This window comes from Eulemur rufifrons, chromosome 2 (assembly GCF_041146395.1).
Source record: "Eulemur rufifrons isolate Redbay chromosome 2, OSU_ERuf_1, whole genome shotgun sequence".
NCBI lineage: Eukaryota > Metazoa > Chordata > Mammalia > Primates > Lemuridae > Eulemur > Eulemur rufifrons.
This window is the reverse complement of record NC_090984.1, coordinates 125,033,328-125,048,855: the sequence shown is the minus strand read 5'-3', so window position 1 is coordinate 125,048,855 and position 15,528 is coordinate 125,033,328. Positions and strand designations below refer to the sequence as shown.

The 15,528-nt window shown below is 67.5% G+C and overlaps 1 protein-coding gene across 1 annotated transcript in view; it reads right to left on the bottom strand.

The window, feature by feature from the left end:
- Window positions 1-11,234, bottom strand: part of KIF26A (kinesin family member 26A) — a 37,812-nt gene extending 26,578 nt beyond the window's left edge. The window contains exons 1-2 of the mRNA XM_069493175.1: window positions 11,193-11,234; window positions 10,639-10,884 (exon numbers count right to left, since the gene is read on the bottom strand). Coding sequence (XP_069349276.1) covers window positions 10,639-10,884; window positions 11,193-11,234 — 288 coding nt within the window. The remainder of the gene's footprint in view (window positions 1-10,638; window positions 10,885-11,192) is intronic.
- Between the last annotated feature and the right edge of the window lie 4,294 nt (window positions 11,235-15,528).

The window sequence follows — 15,528 nt, the reverse complement described above, 5'->3', positions numbered from 1 at the left end:
AGCCTGGCTCCAACTGAGCCACGCTGTTGGCCATGAAAGGGACCTCGGCCTCCTCAAGCACGCCCATGTCTCAGGCAGGGAGCGGGGGCCATCACACCAGGGGTGTCTCATGCACCCCACACGCCCTGAGCCTGCCCTGCAGCCACCGCAGCTTGAGCACAGGGGCCCAGGAGGCTCGCCTGGTGACAGCTGTGGCCCAGGGTGTTCAGTGCTACAAGGTCTCGGCCCACCCGGTGTGAGCAGGCGGTCACCTGGCCTTGTCCCCAGGACCACTGCACATGCCCTGACTAGGCGGCACCTCCCCAGCCCGCAGCCCCAGGCAGGCCAGGTCACGTGAACCAGTGGCCCCTGCGGCCCTGCTGCCTGAGCTGTGTGCCACTCCGGAAGGCCTGGATTTTCTCCAGCCGGTCCGGTCAGCCGAGGCCCCTCCCTCCTGCAGCCCTGCAGGAAGTCAGAGGCCAGGCTGAGGGGCCCTGCAGAGGGGGAGGAAGGCCCCACTGAGACCACCGCTCACCTGAAGGCCAGACGCCCTCTCGGGGGCCGCGGCCACCCATCTGGGGCCAGCCTCATCCCCCAGCCCCCAAGACGAGGGTAGACGGGGCCTGTTTCCCAGTCCAGCTCTGATCACACTGATTCTCCACGCAGCAGGAGGTGGCTGGGAAGGTGAAGGAAGACCCCCTGGTAGAACCATTAATCCCACCTGAAAGGCAGCCCAGCCCCCAGCTCCAGCCTCAGCCCTCATTCTAGAGCCTCCAGACAGGCAGGGAGGTCTCTGGACGTCTCCTGGACCTCAGGCCTCTGGGGGAGCCCGCCCTGCCCCCCCCCCACGCCCACACAGCAGGAGGCAGGGGAGAAGCCAGGGCAGAACAAGGCAGAGGAGGGTTGGGGAGGAGCCCTAAGTGACCTGAGCACACAGGGTCCCCGCCCATGGCCAGGCAGAGGGCAGGGGGGAAAGACAGGCCCAGCCCCCACGCAAACGGGCCATCAGGAAGGAAGGCGGCCACTGCCAGAGAGGCCCTGCCCCATCCAGCACCAGCATCGAAGCCCCGGGTGGGAGCCCTGGGTGTCTGCACCGGGGAGGCCCAGCAAGCTCAGGCCCCCACTGGGGAGACGCCCGGAGGCTGCCCGGCTCCCGCTCGGCCCAGGGACCTGCGCCAGGGCCCCAGAGCACAGCGGCTGCCCGGGTGCCTCAAGCCCCTCCACAAGCGAGTACCCCGAGGCTGCCCACGGGCCCTCCTTGGGCCAAGCTTCCCTCCCAAGGACGGGCAGCCGGGCCCACGGGGGAATGTCACCACCCCCTCCGGTGGCTAGCCGGCTCCATGGGGGCACTGAGAGGCCCAGGCCCTGAGCCCCAGGACCAGCCCCGGCACGGGCAGGGCTGTCCCTCCAACCAAGTCACACACTCAACACGGGCAGAGGCCAGCAGGAGGAGACACCTGCCTGGGGCAACACAGCAGTGGCTGAGTGGCCCGAGAGCCCCCATCCCTATCCCTGGGCCTCACACACCGCCTGGCTGGGCTCAGCTGCTTGGGCAGAAACAGAACCAGGACCCTCACCACACGCCCCGCTCCAGGGCCACCCGAGACCACCTGTCTGCCGGACTGGCCTGGGGCCCAGCACGTTGCGGGGCTGAGACCGGGGGACAGCCCAGCACCCCCACCCAGCCCCTGGCCCAGCCCTTCTCCCTGAGGGCTAGTCCTGGCCACTCCCAGGGAAGGCGAGGGCGAGGGTCTTCCAGACCACCGGATGCTGCCTGAGCTGCAGAGACAAAGGCCGCCCGGACCGCAGCACAGGACGACACCCCTGCTCCCTGGCCTCGCCAAGGGGGAGCGGGCGGGGCAGCCTGAGCCACCGTCCCTCCCGGCTCTGGGCCCCACCTTCAGAAACGTGGACCCCGGAAAGCCTCAGCCACCAGCCCTGCCCGTCACCCACCCCTCTGCAGCCCAGTCCTTCAGGAAGACAGTAATTACCCCACTGCAAAATATTACTTTTAATTTCCTCTTTATGGTCTAATTAAACAGATATTTTACTTGCATTTGGAAAATATTTTTCTTCATTTGATTCAATTTAGCCGTACGCACAGCCCGCCCATCACATGCCTGGGTGTTAGGGGGCCTCCCCTACTTGAAAGTGATGGCTTCATGTTTTATTTTGTTTCTGGGGTCTCCGAGTTGCCGTAAGCAATCCTTCCATTTTCTCCCGCACGGGAGGCCCAGCGGGGCTTTACCGGGACCACCGCTCCATCGTCACCGCCAGGAAAGAAGACTGGCAGCTCCAGAGCCAGCCAAGCCACCACCCATGGGACAGAACTGCAGTGACCAGGCCACGCCCCCCTTTCGGCCACTGGGGGAGGGGCGAGGGGAGGGGGCCTGGCCCCAGTTCAGAGGAGCCACGTGCTCAGGCGCCCAGCCCTCAGCTGTGTGGGACCCTCTCTGAGCCCCTGTCACCCCGACTCTGCAAAGGGAGCCCCGGCACCCACTGCCAGAGGCCCAGCCTGGAAGAGGCCCCAAGGCCCGGGGTCCCTCCCTGTCCCACCACACGGTCAGGCATGAGCATGGGGACCCCGCCGGCCACGGCCCCACACCCCACCCTCCCTTTCCTTCCCCACAAAGCGTGCTGGGCTGTGACCCTGTGCAGCCACTGTTTCCGGAGTTGACAACAGGTCCAGGAAGGGACTCCCAGCTGCTGGGCCAGGCGGCTGCCCTCGTGGGTCCTGCTGTTGGGGACTTTCCCGTGTCGTGCAGCCAGGCGGGGGTGGGGGCGAGCAGCGGGGGTCTCAATTTCCCAGCCTGGAAACTGGCCAGCCCCACCTCAGTGCCCCTCCCACCCGGCCGGGCACCTCACGACAGGCCCGGCCCCTCCCTGGTCTGCCTGCCAGGACCCTGGGGACCACTCCCACCCCAGGGGTCGGCGGCTCCAAGGGCCTAGCCCCCCAGGCCTTGCTCCTCTGTCGGGGGGAGGGGAGTGGATGCACAGCCCGGCCCACGGGCGCCGGCCGGCACGCCGTGCCCGGGCCCTGTGCCAGGAGCCAGCCCAGCTGGACAGCTCGGGGACAGACCAGCTCATTGAGACCCTGCTCCCCTCAATGGCCTCCCCTGTCCTCCACCCAATGCCACGGCCAGGGTGCTGGGGCCCCAGGGGCTCAGGCCAGTAGGGCGAGGATGACCCCAGCTGGGGGCTCAGGGGGCAGGCTCACTGGACCCCCACCGCTCAGAGGAGGGCTTGGCGTGCTTGGGGGTCACCCAGACGCTCAATCCAAATCTGGGTACAGGCTGTGGCCACGGGGCAAGGCACAGAGCCCCACGGACCTCAGTTTCCCCATCTGAGCAACGGGGCAGCAGGCACCCTCCACAGGCTGCAGCAGAGTCTCACTGCCAGGGTAGCGGGCACAGGCCCCGAACACAGAGCCACAGCGTGGCTTGGAGGGCCCTGAGCCCCAGGAGGCCGAGGCTGCCCTGGAGGCCTGGCTGCAAAGGGGCGAGTGCGGAATCCGGATCAGGCCCCTTCCCGAGCTGGTCCCAGGTGTCCATGGTGGATGCCTGGAAACCTCGGCACACGAGGGTCACAGGTCTGTCGGGACCACCAGCCCCTCTGACACGGATGCCGAGAGCACCCAGGGCCAGGGCGCAGGCGAGACCCTGGCCTGCCGCCCTCTCAGCAAAGGACCTCCCGGAGCAGCCTGGGCCCAGCCGCTGCTCGGCTCCAAACCCACCCTCCAGAGCCCCTCCCCACACCGACCCCCTTGTCTCCACCCTGCACCCTGACTGTCACCACGTGAGCTCCAGGCTGCCCAGCTCCCGCCCCTCGTCCCGTCTCATCTCCGTGGGTTTAATTCTAAGGGAGATCAAATGCCGCCACCTCTAGGAGGCCCTCCCGGATGTCCTGCAGCACCTCTCCAGAGCCCACTCGGCCAGGCCCATGGCACTCTGCTCAGGGCACGCACTCTGGTGAAGGAGACGCCAGGCTGAGTCTGGCTTTGCAGCCCAGGGAAACACACTCCGGTGCTCCCCGCCGTCCTCCCGCCACGTGGTGACGGCCGAACACGGTTGGCGGAGGGTCTGCTGACTGGCCGCCGGCCCCACCTCCCGCTGCCCGGCTCCACGCCCCTTGCCCTGCGCACCAGCCTTGCCGCTGCCCCAGGGCCCTCTCCTCTCCAGGCTGCGGGGCACCCGTGGGGGCAGCCCACCCCACGGCACCAAGCCCAGGCCAGGCCTCCCTGCACAGCCCCAGGGCCACCCTCCCCCACAGGTGGCCACCTTGCTCTCTGGCTGCCATGACAACGTCCCCTTTAACAGACTGAGGCTCAGAGAAGCTGAGACACTTGCTCAGGCCACATAGCTGGGGCAGCAGAGCTGGGGTTTGAGCCCAGGCCCAGTGACTCCAGGGTCCCCAAGCCTCACCCCTTGCCACCTCCAGGTTGGCCACCCTTTTAGGGAGCTCCACCCTCTGGAGAAGAAGGGGGAAGTCCTCCAGGATAAGGAAGCTTGGAGCCCAGTTGCCCGACACTTTCCCCAGCTGGAGGCAAGTGCGGGGCACAGGAGAGGGCCCGGGGACAGGAGCAGGAGGGACCTCGCAGCTGGGCAGAGGGCAGCCCCCAAGGTGGCCCAGCCAGGATGGCTTCAGGACCAGGCTGGTTCATGGCGGGTGTGGGAGTCCAGGGGCCACTGGGAGGCAGCGCCGGGCCATGGCCCTGGACCACGCTGTCAGGCGGTGAGGAAGGACAGGGACAGGACAGTTAGGGAGGGTCCCGGAGCAGGGCACTGGGCAAGGGCCAGCACCACAAGCTCCACCCGGAAACAGAGGCCACAGCTCGGGCCAGCATCTGTCACGCAGGGTCAGAGGCTAACGCACGAGGGGTTCTCAAGACATTCACCGGAGGGCGGGCACAGCAGGCACAGGGCAGCCGGCGCCGGCCGGGCCGGACCACACACCGCCAACCCGTCCCGCCCCCACAGCTGCAGCAGGGGATGCTGCCGGGGGCCAGGACCAGGGAGCCCTGTGGACAGCCTCGGGCCACCGCAGCGCACGGGCTCCCGTGTGGAAGACACACCCTGGAGGGCAGCTGAGGACGTGGCCCGTGGCCCGCCCCTCTGCAACACCATGACAACGTGACAGGGAAGCGAAAGTGCCCTTAACCTCAGGAGAAGCAAGAGTGACAACCCGGCCCAAGGGACCCTGTTCACAGGTGGGGAAACTGAGGCCCATAAAGGAGTGACGTGGCCACAGGAGGTGGTGGTAGCCTCTGGCTCCTGCCTAGGAGAGTTGTGTCAGGCATAGCGGGAAGGGAGAACCCAGAGCTCGGAGCTCAGAGGGACATGAGGGAGTAGCCATTCCTTGGCCCCGGGCCTCCTGGAGACTGGACCGCCCCGCCTGGCCGCCACCAGGAATCCACAGGGGACAGCCCAACCTCAATAGCCACATGAGCAGACTAAGGCCAGACATGCTGAGGCCATAATTAGTCCATTTTTATTCTATTTATTTACTCATAGCCAATATTGACATGCACAAAGATTGTGTGGTGGCTTCCAGGAACTACGTATTATAAACAAAAAACAAAACCATGCAACCAGAGACAGTCACAACTAGAACAAAAAGAAATGATCAGTTCCCGTAAGAGACATAAGAAAAGTCCCATGTGGTGGTCCAGAGCTGAACAGATTTGCTGTGAGCTTCCTAGCAGGCAAAGGAAAATGGGAACTAGACTTTCCTTGTTATTTAAAACAAGAACCTGCTCCTTTTACTCCCAGGTATGAGATCCTCCCAGGACACTCAAGGGACCCATTGCCTTAACCCACCCCAAATCACCACAAGCCTCTCAGCATGACTCTGAGCAGCTCAAGTTTGGGGGTGACCTGCAGTCCCCTCCTTCCCTGTCCTCCACCTCTCAGCAGAGAGGCAGTGAGGCCCCAAACAGCAACTCCAGTCCCTGCCCAGCCCCACGTCTGCCCACAACCAGACTCCCCGGAGCGAGCCCCTCCCCTAAGACACAAAGCTTGTCCCCAGGCCCTCGCGGCGCCTGCGCCCCTGCCAGTTGCCAGTGCTCCCTCTCTGCTCCTGGCGGATGGTCACAGGGCACTGGTTCCCGCCCCCTGAGCTCAAATCCCACCCTCAATCCCTGAAACCCCAGACCAGCAAAAAAAGATGAGACAGGCGCGAGGACGAGCCTCATCCCATCACACCCTGAGCCACAGGAGACCCCGGGACACCACCGTCCCCCCGGGGAGGAGGGAGCCAGCCCAGGTCTCAGGGCTGGACGGTAACACTGGGCCTGACCAGGCCTCCCCGCCCCCGCCCGAGTCATGCTGTGCCCTGCCAGCTGGGAGGCTGCCCGGCCGCCCGTCACGCACCTCCCCTGGCTGCCACCAAAGCCTGCTGGCACCTGAGCTCTGCTGGGACTACTGCGGACACCAGGGTGCCAGCCCAGCCTGCAGAGCCCTGTGGCAGACACCGCTGCCCTGGCATGGAGGTGGCCCCAGCCTCGGGTGGGGCCCGGGCCAGGCTCCAAAGAGAGTGGGGGCTGGCAGCCATGAGCCTGGGGGTGCAGGGATTCGGACCCCAGGTGGCAAACTCCCACCATCAGACAGGCCGGGCCTAGCCCCCGCCCTCCCACGACCACAGTTGATTTGGAAGCGACAGACCCAGGACCCCCAAATCACGGTGTGATCAGAGCTGGGGGCCATGGAGACAGAGCATGCCCCCACTCATCCAGGGGGCCGAACGCCCGCCCACTCTCCCGGTCAAACGAGAGAGGAACACAGACAGGCCCATGCATGCGTGGCCACCTGCAGAAACAGGCACACACGGGGCCACGGGGCGAGGCGGGAGGGCTCCCACCCACCACAGCCGGCTCCCTGCACACAGGGGCCCCCGAGCCAGGGCACAGCACCCGGAGCTGCACCAGGGATGAGAGCCCAGAGCCACGGCCCCCCGGGCAGTCTGGGCCCACTGTTCGGCCTGGCGCTGGCGGGTGGGCAGGGCCTGCGGGCGCTGGCACCGGAGCTGTCAGGGGCAGCGAGGTGCAACCCCTGCCTTCAGGGGCCCAGTGAGAACTGGCCTTTCCCTCGTGGGGGACGACAGTCAAGCCAGCCCCAGTATTGACACTCCGGACGTCACAGGGTCTCCAAAGGAGTCACCACTTCCAGTGACGCGCCTGGGCAGCGGCTGGAATGGGATCCCCAGGCAGGACCATGCCCCCTCCACTTGAAACAGGGAAGCGTCCTTGGAGGGGTTGTGTTCCCCCACAGGGGCTGTCACTTTGGGGGCAGAGAGCTGGAATCCAGGCCCAGCAGCCCTCGGGTGAGCACAGCGAGCGGGGCGTGAAGGAGCAACCAAGTTCCTCACACTCAGCAAACACTTCCACGGGACCTGGATCCCATGGCTGACCTGGCAGTGCGGCTGCCGGGCAGTGGCACCCCGGACTGGGGTGGGGGTGAAGGTCTGCTCACTGTGACCAGTCCGTCATGGTGGGGAGGACACAGGGCACGGAGGACGTGGGGCCTCAGGTGTGGCAAAAAGAGGACAGACCTAACTTTGGCCTCCCGGGCTGTGAGCCCTGCAGGGACGTCTCAAAGCCAGGGGCGCCTGGGAAGGGGGCACAGGGGCCAAAGCAGGGAAACTGCAGGGCCTCCTGCCTGGGGGGCTGGGCTCTGGGGACAAGGGGGCCATCCACAGGGCATGACTCCAGGTCACATGGCGTCCTGAAGCAGTCACCGGGGAGACAAGGTCTGGGGAGAACGGGGCACAGTATGGAGGGCACAGAGTGGGGCGAGGGGGGCATGGCCTAGCGGCCCTAGCCTGGGGGTTCCCCTCCACACGCAGGCACGACCAGATACCTAGGGTTAGGGTTGGGTGAGGGGGTCTTGCTCGGACCAGGAAAGACAATCTCTCAGGGCTCCAACCTGGGCAGGAAGAGAACATTCTCTCTCCTACGCCCCCAGATGGGGCACTGGGGCCTAGAAAGGGGCGGAGAGGATGGTCCTACCCACTGCGCGGGGATGGGGGTCATGCTCTCACCCTCCCTGCCAGCACAAGGAAACCGAGGCAGGTTCAGGGCAATGAGCACACGTGGTGGGAAGGGACAGGCAGGCCTTAGCACAGGCTGCCGGTGGCCAGTGGGGCTCCCACTGCCTCATGCAACACCCCAAGACCCAGGCACCGCGGGACTCTCCAGCCCAGCTCAGCAAACAGCCGCAGCCGCAGCGGAGGGGTGCCAGTGCACCCCATCCCGGGCACTGCTCCGTGTACCTGTGAAATGGGTACACAGTCCCTTGCTACAGTGGAGGAAACCTGCTCAAGGTCCCATGGCGGAGAGCTGTCCGCTGGCCTCAGGGGGTGAAGGGTCAGCTGGGGACGAGCCCTGGCAGGGACCCTGGGGCCAGAGTGTGGGCGATCATGGACTGGCTTAAGGAGGAACAAGTTCAAGGTGACCCCACCAGGCTGGCCCTTGACCTTCCCAGCTGAGACAGGCAGGGAGCCCTGAGGCCAGGGCCTCTAACGGCCAGGCAGGGCCAGCTCTGTGCCAGGCCCGGCTGTGGGAGCCCAGCAAGCCGCCCTTCTCTGGGCCTCCAGGGACCCAGGCAGGAGTCAGAGAGATGTAGGTAAAGTTCTCGGTAAACTGTTAGGTGCTGGCCTCCAGAAAGCCCATCTCTCCATGGTAAAAAATACAGAACAGACACCAACTGTAAATCCTGATGGCACACTGGCCTTGGAAAGCAGAGCCCAGAGCCCCTGGACAGTGGGCAAGAGTCCCAGGAACCCCTGCGGGGAGCCCACCTATAGCCAGCCACGCACGAGGCCCCTCGGCCACCCCACACAGATCTCCTGCCAGCCCACGCGCAGAAGCAGCGGTGTCAGCCCCTCCCGGCTGCTGCCCCTGCCTGCCCTGAAAGAAGCTCCCGGACAGCCAGCCAGGGCTACAGGCCCACGCAGGTGACGGGACAAGGGCGGCCAGCAAGGTCCCGGGGTCTCAGGGGCAGCCCTCCTGCCCTGTGGCTTTGCCTCCTCTCTGCAGAAACAAAGGACCCTGGGGCCTTCCCTCCCTCAGGCACAGCACCCCCAGAACAGCACAGCAGCCCAGAACAGCACCCCCAGAACAGCACAGCAGCCCAGAACAGCACAGCACCCCCAGAATAGCCACCCCCATCTGACAAGGCAGGAGACGGGGCATCAGAGCAGAACAGAGCCCTGGCCCACACCCCAGGCCACTGCGCCCCAGAGCCGCCCAGGGAAGGGGTGAGCCCCCACCTGGCACTGATGGGGAGCACCTGGTGTCAAAGGTCACACTCAGGGAGGCCAGATATAGGTGGTCAGGGGCTTCCCTGATGAGCCATCTGCAGCAAGGGACAACTGAGTCCCCTAAATAAGGAGCCCTGAATCGACCAGGGACTGTGTGACCCGCAGCTGTCTCCACTGGGACCCCCGGCCCCCTGCCACCAGCCAGCCCCATGCCCTCAGCCGGGCCAGGCCAGCACTGTGGCTGGGCAGCATCACCGGGCAAGGCCCCCCGGAGGGCAGACCAGCTCAGCCACAAACACCCCTCCTGTCTCTGGCCTGCTCCACTCAGTGGGGTAGCAAGACGGCCCTCAGGCCTGGCCCAAATCACCCTCTCTCGGGGCCCTCAGGGTCCTCTGCCACCTTTCAAACCAGATACAGGCCGTCTGGGCACAGCCAAGGCTGCAGACCCACCCCAGGACAGGCCACCGAGGGAGGCCGTAGCACGTCCACCCCCAGGGGAGGTCACCCAGGGCCGGGACACGGGGCCTGAGACAGAGACCAGACCTACCCCACCCACCCTGCCCGGCCGGACAGGGAGCCCAGGGTCGGACCCCCACCCCCAGCCCACACGGCCCTCCCTGGAGAACTATATTTAGATTCAATGGGATTATGTGGACTTCCCAGGAACTCTTTCAAAAAGACTGAAGGTCAGGCAGGCGGCTTCCTCTGGGGACCCCCACCTCCCCAGCCTTTGCGAACTTCCACGGCGCATTGTTCCCTGGAACAATGGTCCCTGCTCCTTCCAAGACTGGGGCAAGCCCATTGGCTCGAAAACCCAGCAGAGGCCTCTCCTTGGCAAGCACCTGCCAGCTGGGCTGGGGCCTGGCAGCCTGGAGGCCCAGCAACCCAGTTCCCAGATGCACCGCCACAGCCCATGGTGGCCCCAGGATGTGTGGGACAATAGTTTTTACCCATGATGCTGGCAGAAGGGCAGCTGCTGGGGGGCAGCCCAGACACCTGGCTGGGAGCCCAGGTGCCCCAGGGGTGACAACACACCAAGCAACCTCTTGCTGCTGGCAGGGCGGGAGCTGCCCCACCCTGGGTGGAGTCCCTGCCATCCCGCTCTCCCCTTCCCCCTCCCAAACACAGACGTGCGGCTCCAGCTGTGGGACAGCTGCGCCAGGGGAGAAACACCGGCCCAACAGCCTCCCCTCTCTCAGCAGAACCCCCTTAGGATGAGCTGCCCCCACTCTCACACACCCTGCTACAGACGAGGAAACTGAGGTCCACAGAAGGGAAGGGCCGCGCTGAAAACAGTGGAACAGGCAGCAGGCAGGAGCGGAACCCTGCCTCCCTCTCGCCCGAGGTCTACCGAGTCCCAGCATGGCCCTGCCGGAGGGGCCAGCCTCAGAAGGTGTCACTTACCCGAAGGGGCGTCCCGGGCCCGCTGACCAGCTTCCACGCCTGCCGCTTGAGCTCCACGAGCTTCGTGTGGCAGTGGCGGCACCAGCCGCCTCCACCAGCCGAGTGGCCCTGCTCCGCGCCGGCCCCGGCGCCCTCGGGCGCAGGGCGGCTGCCACATGGGTCCTGGTCGGGCCCAGTCGGCAGCCTCTTGCGGGGGGGCACCTCCAGCAGCGGCAGCGGATCGCGGGCCAGGCCGCCCTCGGCCACCTGCGGTGAGTGGGGACGGAAGGGAACAGTGAGCCCGGGCCGCCTCGAGACTCCAGACCTCAGCGCACCGGGCCCCGAGTGACGCTCACACCGAAGTTAGGAGCACTGGGCGCGAACCTGACGAGCACCCCTCCCTCCGCCCCGAGGTCCCGGGTGTGAGTCCCCCCCACCACCAGAGGGCCCGGAGCCGCGTGGTGCTCTGCTCAAGGCCCGCGCGCCCCGCAAGCATCTTCGCGTCCCGGGCTCTGTCCCGGGAGTGCCCGCGGGCTCCGCCGCCCACCTCCCTCTCCAGGCCGGGCCGCGCATACCGCGGGCTGCGCCGCACACAGGGGGGCGCCGCGGCCGCCCATGGCCCGGGCGCAGGGAGGGCCAGGCGGGCGCTCCCGGGCTACGCTGGAGCTCCCGGGGCCCCGCGGCTAAGTGATCCGGCCCCGGGGCGCCCCATGGCCCGGCCCGCCGCTCGGAAGTTGGCTGCGCCCGCGAGTGGTGGAGCGCGCGGTGGCCGCGGCGGGCGCGCGCTGGAGGCGGGGCGGGGCCGGGGCGGGGCCGGGACGGGCGGGGGGCGGGGCCGGGAGGGCCACCCCTCACTGGCCCGGTGCCCAGCGGCGAGTGGGGTCAGGGGGCCCTGCTTCCCCGCGCGGCCCCTCCCACTCCAAGGACCCCAACCTGTTAGGTGAGTCCCTGCCTGGAGGAGGGGCTGGGGGCCGCGGGGAGACTCAAGTTAGCGCGCGCATGCGCCTCCGGCTCCGCTCTGGGAACACTCGGTCTGCGTGTCTTGAGTGAGGACCGACCCCTCTCGTCACTTTACAGGCGGGAAGACCGAGGCCGCAGAGGGGAAGGTCTTGCCAAGTCACACAGAGAGATGGGGACAAGGAGGCTGGCCCCAGCCCCACACTCCAGGCGCTTTTGCCAGCAAATCCAGCGCACTCTGCGTGTCTTTGGCCACCCTTGGGGTCTACCTGTCGCGCGTGGGTAAGTGTCGCTGAGGCCTGCGCCTCGGGACGCGCAGTGCTGCGCCGCGTATGTATCTTGGCGTGTCCGCGGCGCGCGTGCCCCGAAGTGGGAAAGCGGGCGCGCGCCGCGCCGCCGGGAGCAGGAGGCCCTGCGGGCGCGCGGGACCTGTTGTCGGCAGGGCTGGCAGATGGGGACTCAGCTCCGGAATTAATTGCCTGTTTGTCTCCGGCTGGGAGGTCGCCCCCCTTCCCCGGCGACCAGTTGCTCCCGCCCCAGCCGGGCCCCAAATGTCGCCGCCACACAGGGCCGCGGGCGGCTCCAGGGCCGGGCTCCCGTCCTCCCGAAACCCCAGGTCGAGGTCGGAGGGCGCAGGCCCGGGCTCCCCGCGACGCCAGCGCCCCCTGCGGGCCGTGCACACGGCTTCGAGGCTGCGGAGACCCGGCGCCGCGGGTCCCGACCCCGACGCGCACCCGAGGTCTGGAGGCGCCAGCCAGAGCTGGGTGGGACCCGCTGGCTCCCCCCGTGCATGAGACCTCGGCGCAGACGAGAGTGGCCTCCCGCCTCCCGTGAGCCGTCGAAGCGACCCTTAACGTTTTGCCCACCCCCCTTTTCCTTGGAGAGCCCTCCCCGCCCACGCACACACTCCCCAAGAAAGTGTGACGGGCGGTCCCCTCCGGGCTTTCCAGGTCTTTCATGAACTGAGGGGTTCAAAAACGTGGGGGGGGGGTGAGAAATAAAGTCAGCAGGGGCTCCCCACTCTCATTCTGCTATCCCAAAGCCTCTGGCCCCTTTCTACCCGTCCGGGGGCCCCGAAGCTCTTTCCCTCCCCATCTCATCGCAGCCTCGCGAAAGAAACATCTGGATGTGGGTATCCCCAAACGCCACCCCCAATGCCCCACCGTCTCCCCCACAATTGCCCGCAGACAGCACCGCCCTTCGCCACTCAACTGCTCCGGGACACACAGCTCGGGCCGGGAATCACGGCTCACACACCCTATGTCCCCACACGCACACTCCCCACACGCACCCCCAGAAACACACCGCCGCCTGAGCCCTGGTCCTGCGCCCAGGGCCAGCCACGCCCGCAACTTCTGCTCTCGCACCGCTCTGCGCTTCGAGAAGCGCCAGCTCACGCCCTGCACCCGGGTTCCCCGGAGGGGCCGAGTCACACCCGGCACAGCCCAGAGGTGCAAGGGGGGCTGGAGTCACCTCGGGGGCTCAGGATCAGCCAGGGGCGCCCTGAACCCACCCTCGCCCTCGCCCAGCCTAGCAAGGCTCAAGGTGCGCCCCGGAGTCCCAGCGCTGCGCTCTCCACCCTGGCAGAACGCCTCGGTCCGGATCGGTCCGGCTAGGTCTCGGCCTGAAGGGACAGTGAGATAGGGCAGCGCTAATGGGGGAAAGTGCGGCAGCGAGTCCCGGGCCTGGGCTGCGGGACTCGGCTCAGGACCTGCTGCCGCCTTCCGGGCGCCGCACCCCGAGCCGCGAGAGCCGCGCCGCAAAGTCGCGGGACAGCGCCTCCGCCGCCAGCGGGCCGCCGGCCCTCACCTTGCCTCGCCGCCGCAGGAGGTGGCTGGTGAAGCCCAGGATGATCTCCGAGTCCAGGCAGAGCGCCCCCATCTCCAGCAGGCTGGGAGCTTTGCGGGACGCGCCGCGGGGCGGCTCGGGCGGCCGGGGCAGCGCCATGGAGGAGCGGAGCGCGGGGACCGGCCCCGAGCGCCTCCCGCCGCCGCCGCCGCCCCGCCCGCGCGCTCACCGGCCGCGCGCTCACTGGCCGCGCGCCCGCCGCCGCCGCGCCCCGCACCGCGCAGGGCCGCCCGCCAGACCCCCAGTCCTCGGCGGCCCGCGCCCCCAGGCCCTGCGCCCGCGCCGCGCCGCGCGCCCCCGAGCCTGGGCCCCGCCCGCCCGCGCCGACAGCGCCCCTCCGCCAGCGCAGCGAGCCAGACGCCCGGACGCGCGGGCTCGAGGTGGGGGGGCGCGGCCCCGCCGGCCGTGGGGCGGAGGATGGAGGGCCAGAATCGGTCCGGGTCGTCCACACGCACCTGCCTCGAGCGTCCCCGGACGTGGGCGCCTCCTGCCAGGTATCCTGGCAGGGGAGCGCTGGGAGGGGGCAGCGGGGCTCCTGGAAACCCCTGCCGACTGGGGCATAATCGCAGCCCCCTCCCCCTCCAATCTGTCCTGGGGACCCCAGCCTTGGAGTCTCATTTCCGTGGAGGCGCTTAGGGAGCCCAGTGACCTGTGATCCCCACCCCGCCCAAGCTCCAGGGCCGCTCCCTATCGGGGTGGCTCTTCGGAAGCTGCCCCCCATCAAATGCCCCAACCTTGGCCTATGGACCTCCAAGGGACCCGCCCCTCTCGGGTCCCACAACGCGCCGCGAGACCTGCAGCCTCTGCGCCTCCATTCCACGACCCCGATTCTGCCTTCCCCACCCCAATCCCTACCCCAGGGCAGTTCCCGGACTCCCGGGGGCTGGAAGGTTCCGGCTGGCCTCTGGGCACGACCACTTTACGTTCAGAGTCCTGAACCCGGGGTGCGGGGGAGGAGCGCTCTGCCAGGACAGACTCAAGCCCGGAGCCCGCCAGCCTCGAGTGTGGCGGTGAGACGCCTGGCCTGGGGATGGGGCAAAGTGGGGAGAGGGTCGCCTAAATCACAGAGGCCCACGGGGAGGCCTTTGGGAGTTGAGGGGTGTTAGGGACACTGCCCAGGGCGATGATGAGCCTCGAGCACGACCTAAAGGTAAGCGGGCGACGGAGGAGGAACCCTGCCGGGGGAGCCGGTGCGCCCCTGACGGCCTGGCCGGGGGGCCAAGGCTGGGCCGGACCGTCCCGCTCTGTGCCCCTGCGCCCCTCTGGCCTCGGGGAGGGACCACGGACTCTCCTAGCCCCACGCCACCGCGTGCCGGGTCCCTCCCCTGACTCCCCCCAGTGGCAGCGGGGAACGTTGTCGCAGCTGGACTCAGCCGGGAGAGCCCCGCGTCCATTCGTCTCCAGCAGACTCATCAACACACTATTTGCGACCGCACGGCGGCAATTACCACCTGCCCAGCCCCCACCCAGGCTTCCGGTCAGGAGAGTGGTCGCGAGGGGCTGTCCCCCTCCCTGCCCCCTCAGCCACCCTGGCCTGGGATGACGGCAGGATACAAAGGGGGGCAGAGTCTCCCCGATTCTCCTTCTCCCCATTCCCGCCCGCACTGGCAGGGGACCGGGGAGGACTGTCCCGCCCTCCTCTGCCCCCATCCTGTCTACTCCAGGCCCCTGAGCCTTGGGGGAGGGGAGGCTCCCTCCAGCGGACCAAGGGCTTCTGGGAGGAGGCCACTCGCCATCTCAGCGGATTGATTAAAGTCATTGTGGGTATTTTTTTAACATTTAATTTACCAGGCACGCAGCGGCCGGTCAGAGCTGTCCCAGGGGAAATCTAGACCAAGGGAGCAACAGAGAAAAACCTCCTCCCATTGAGCGGAGCTCCTCTGATGGGATTAATTGCTGGGCTCAGCTTCCAGCAGACCCACACGTGGCAATCTGTCAGGCAGGCAGCAGGACACGGGATGCAAGGGTCAGATCCCTGCCCTGGGTGCCTGCAGCCCTGGGCACTCCATGCCGCCATCCCCCGGCCTGCTGGTGGCGCTGAGGGGCCCTCAAAGTGGAAAGCCCCCACGCACAAAGTAGATGTACCCTCCTAAGCCCAGGCCCACC